General features: G+C 39.9%; 1 protein-coding gene across 1 annotated transcript; it reads left to right on the top strand.

Moving 5' to 3' along the window:
* Positions 1–2,370: 2,370 nt before the first annotated feature.
* LOC113763966 (subtilisin-like protease SBT1.7) lies at positions 2,371–4,662 on the top strand. Its single transcript, XM_027307968.1, has one exon. It carries the CDS (start codon positions 2,371–2,373, stop codon positions 4,660–4,662), a length of 2,292 nt encoding a protein of 763 aa, XP_027163769.1.
* Positions 4,663–4,897: the final 235 nt, after the last annotated feature.

Below are 4,897 nucleotides of genomic sequence, written 5' to 3' on the forward strand. Positions count from 1 at the left end.
TTATGGATTTTGTTCTATATTCCTTTTTCCTCCTCATTAAAGCGACTTCTGTTTTATTTTTTCCCTTAAACTTAACAGACTAGGCCTTGCTAGTGTTGTAAAAGGATTTCGTCAAATAAAAAAAGGATTATTGATGAAAAGTCAATACTCAAAAGAGCACTTTTACATTTAATTAAGAGTACGCTTTTAGTTCCATTGGTTAAATATCCATGCAATTTGATAAAAAAGATGACCTGTATAATATCTTGAGTGGAATTGTTCTCCCACCTGAAAACTTGACCCAGTACCTGCACTTCTTGGCCAATTTAGGTCCATCCAATTCCACCCCATTTTCTTTCTAACCTATTTGGATCTTTAGATTGGAACTGTGTGTGATGTTTCGAACACAATCCATTTTTAGGTAATATCCGAATTCAAAGAAGCAAGCGCAGCTTTATCATATATTGGTTTTAGGTTTCTTGTTATACAGTTACTGTCACAGGTATCATTGCACTTTACCCCTAATGCTCATTGATTTAGTCCTGCCAAAGCAATGGGTATGGAATTGGGAAATCCTTGCACATTTCAGCAGGGGAAGGGTTGATCGAATTCAAAAAACTGAGTGGGAATTGGAATTGTAATAATCTAAGATAAGATATTACTTCTTGATCTCGCCTCAATGATAAAAATTTTCAACTGGGGAAGGGTAGTTTTCTTGACATCTGAAAACAACCGGTATGGAGAACTGTTAAACCACAATGTATCGTTTTCTCACGCCGCCAATGCGGGATGTTCTGTCAAGGATCAATAGTTTCCCTAGTGCATCAGTAGAAGGAGAGCGTGCAATCGCTCCATTGAATTTTCCAGAAGGAGGAACGATTCAACGAAGCCCTCCAATGGTTCGAGTCTTGCATTCATAGCTCTCCAATTTTGTTTCAGAGTGAACATCGAGTCTAATGGATCAACTAGAAGGAACAAATTAAGATGCAGCAGAAGCAAGAATTCTTAAATCAAAACTTTCAAAAATAGAAGCGGTCATGTTTCAACCCTACAAAATAAATTAGAATAGAAGGGGCTAAAAGGAACCATCAATCTTAAGTATTTGAAGTAAACTGCAATCTGGAGAGTCTTTTAGAAGTACTTCTTTTAATGAAACGTTAAGTCTTTTTTTTTTTCCTTTTTTTTAAGAGAGGAGTAAATTTGAAAGAGTCTTTTGATGCGCAATTTTCCTTTGCAACGACGTTGAATTTTACTGGCTTAACATATTGATATTCAAACTTAGAAATTTATGTGTAGGGGAGGCATTTATCAGTTAACTACGTAGGATACCACTCAGATTGTGCCTAGGAGTTGTGAATTGCCATTATTTTAATAGCAGGGGAGAGGTTGGATTTAAGAAATTAGGAGGGGATAGAAATTGTGATCTAAGTTAAGATTTTACTTTTTTGATCTCATCTCAATTTCAAGAAGTTATTGTCTTCTTTTTTGTAAAAGAAAATATCCTTTTGAGGAAAAGTACACATGAACAAGGAACTTTGGGTTATAATTACGTCCTCATCTCTTCAATTGCTCCAAGGAGAGCAAGGTTTACGTAGGCTGAACAATAATTTCCACATTTTATACAAATTGATCAAGAATCATCCTACCATCATTTTATTAATTGTGATCAACCTCATGTTGGAGTTGGCTTTGGAACACTCCTTTTGACAGATTCTTTACTGGAGGTCATATGTGTGGATCACTTCCCATTTTACCAATGAAAACTAAACAGACCATCCATTGCCTGTAAATATTAATAATTAAGAACCCGACCCAACCGAATACTGCCTCAAACTAATGGAGAATGAGACATGGCCAAAATTTTCAGTCAAAGGAACTCATGACATCTGGCCAAAGAGTCGTTTGCCAATTATGCAATTACTGTTGTTCAAGGCAAAACGTAGAATATATAACTCCCGAAAGATTATTAACAGCATTAGTTGGAAAATTCCATTCCTGTTGCTCAGGGTCTTAGTCGTTTCATTAATCAATAGATTATTACTGGAAGTTTGGCGCTTGAATGTGGCTGCAAAATGTAATTTATGCTTGTATTATCTGACCGAAAAAAGATGACTTTGTTAAGGACGAAGAACTGATTCTTCAAAATCACAGGGTCTTTAAATAACTTTCTCAAGATAAATGAATGAGACCGCAAAATTTAGCAATTGAAAATTTTGAGATGGATACCGCTATCATGCCTATATATACTCCACCTTTTAACTCAAGCTCCGCAACCAAGTTAATCACCTCTAACCCCTATTTAACTCGGTACATTCTTCCTCTTGCATAACAGTAGTAATTGCTCATTCAATCGAGCGAACTTACTGTTCACTTTCTAAACCATCGTCAAACATGGGATTCATGCAGATTCTCATTCTGCTTTTTGTAATCAGTTTTCTTTCGATAGCTGCTAAAGGATTGCATGATCAGGAAAGCACCGTACAGACTTACATCGTGCATGTTGAGTTGCCTACAGATACTCCGCTTTCCAGTGCAAGTGCAAGCCCAAATAATGATGATTTAGAAAATTGGTACAAATCTTTCCTGCCGACAACCACTATCTCAAGCTCATCAAATGAAGCACCACGGATGCTTTATTCCTATCACAATGTTTTCAAAGGATTTGCAGCTAAATTATCAGCTGAAGATGTGAAAGAAATGGAAAAGAAGCCTGGATTCTTATCAGCTAGTCCCCAGGAGATGCTATCTCTACATACGACCCACACTCCTAGTTTCCTGGGGTTGCATCCGGATATGGGCTTCTGGAAGGATTCAAATTATGGAAACGGTGTGATTATTGGAGTCATGGACACCGGAATAAGGCCAGATCACCCTTCATTTAGTGATGAAGGAATGCCTCCACCACCTGCTAAATGGAAGGGAAAGTGTGAATTTAATTCCTCAGCTTGCAATAACAAATTAATTGGAGCAAGGAATTTCAACCAAGAATTTAGCGATTCCGTTTTAGATGAGGTTGGCCACGGTACTCACACAGCAAGCACAGCTGCAGGAAACTTTGTCCAAGGCGCTAATGTGTTGAGAAATGCTAATGGAACTGCTGCCGGTATCGCACCTCTAGCTCACTTGGCAATGTACAAAGTATGCATAATTGTTTGCCAAGGTGTTATATGCATAGATATTTGCCCTGAAAGTGCCATATTGGCTGCTATGGATGCGGCTATCGATGATGGGGTGGATATTCTTTCCCTGTCTATTGGAGGAAGTTCGAAACCATTTTATACAGACAGCGTCGCACTTGGTGCTTATACTGCAATGGAAAAGGGCATTTTGGTCAGCTGCTCAGCCGGAAATGGTGGTCCTTCCAATCAGTCTTTAGAAAATGAAGCCCCCTGGATACTTACGGTTGGTGCAAGCACCATCGACAGAAAAATAGTAGCTACTGCTTTGCTCGGGAACAAGGAGGAGTTTGATGGCGAATCTCTTTATAATCCTAAGCATTTTCTTTCAACTCCGTTTCCCTTGTACTATGCTGGCTGGAATGCAAGCGATATTTTATCTGCATATTGCTTCTCATCAGCTCTGAATAGCTCTAAGGTCCAGGGGAAAATTGTGGTCTGTGATCATGGTGGTGGCATATCAGGTGCTCAAAAAGGAGAACATGTCAAGGCTGCCGGTGGCGTTGGCATGATTATCATAAATGGACAGAACGAGGGTTACACCACTTTTGCCGATGCTCATGTCCTCCCGGCAACACATTTAAGTTATGCTGATGGAGTTAAGGTCCTGAGCTACATCAACTCAACAGAATTACCAATGGCTGCGATTTCATTCAAAGGAACTATTATTGGAGACGATCATGCTCCAGTGGTTGCTTCATTTTCTTCCAGAGGTCCTAGCATGGCAAGCCCTGGAATTTTGAAGCCGGATATAATTGGCCCTGGTGTAAACATTCTCGCTGCTTGGCCTCAATCCGTTGAAAACAACACAAACACCAAGTCCACATTCAACATACTCTCCGGCACCTCAATGTCTTGCCCTCACCTCAGTGGTGTAGCTGCCCTGCTCAAAAGCGCGCACCCTGATTGGTCTCCAGCTGCAATTAAGTCCGCCATCATGACCACAGCTGATCTTGTGAACCTTGCCAAGAATCCAATCGAGGATGAAAGGCTTCTTCCTGCAAACATTTTTGCGATAGGTTCAGGCCACGTGAATCCATCAAGAGCAAACAATCCAGGTCTAATCTACGACATTGTGCCAAAAGATTACGTGCCTTATTTGTGTGGTTTGAATTACACCAGAAGGGGGCTTCTTTACATTTTACAACGTAGGGTGAATTGCGCCGAAGAATCAAGCATCCCTGAAGCACAATTGAACTACCCTTCATTCTCTATCCAATTTGGATCACCTATTCAACGTTACACAAGGACGGTTACTAATGTTGGAGAGGCCAAATCAGTTTACACGGTTAAGGTTGTTCCCCCTGAAGGTGTCGAGGTTATAGTCAAACCCAAGACTCTGCGTTTCTCCGAGGTGAAACAGAAGGTGACATATGAGGTCGTATTCAGTCAATTGCCAACTGCAGCTAATAATACAGCGTCTCAGGGATCTATTACTTGGACTTCCGCAAAGGTCTCCGTCAGGAGTCCAATTGCTACAATTATAGGTGAAATGCCAATGTTCTAGATCATCCATGCATATATAAAGACGCGTAACGTAGTAGGTATCCCATGCATATTCCAATGGTTGGCGATTTCCTTTTGCTTACATTTTGATGTTTTTGTTTTGGGTGTGATTTCGATTTGAATAAACTTGTGCTTGTTTATCTTTCGGTTTTCATCAAATAAGTCCCAAATCAAAATGCAGCCGATACGAGCCACAGAAAGAACAAGAAGAACTGCGCAACTCTTCTTAAACTTTC

The sequence above is a fragment of the Coffea eugenioides genome, chromosome 2 (genome assembly GCF_003713205.1).
Source record: "Coffea eugenioides isolate CCC68of chromosome 2, Ceug_1.0, whole genome shotgun sequence".
NCBI classification, from domain to species: Eukaryota; Viridiplantae; Streptophyta; class Magnoliopsida; order Gentianales; family Rubiaceae; genus Coffea; species Coffea eugenioides.

Bases quoted from the DNA above. Each gene is read 5' to 3' on its own strand.
- LOC113763966 (XM_027307968.1), top strand. From the start codon at position 2,371: ATGGGATTCATGCAGATTCTCATTCTGCTTTTTGTAATCAGTTTTCTT.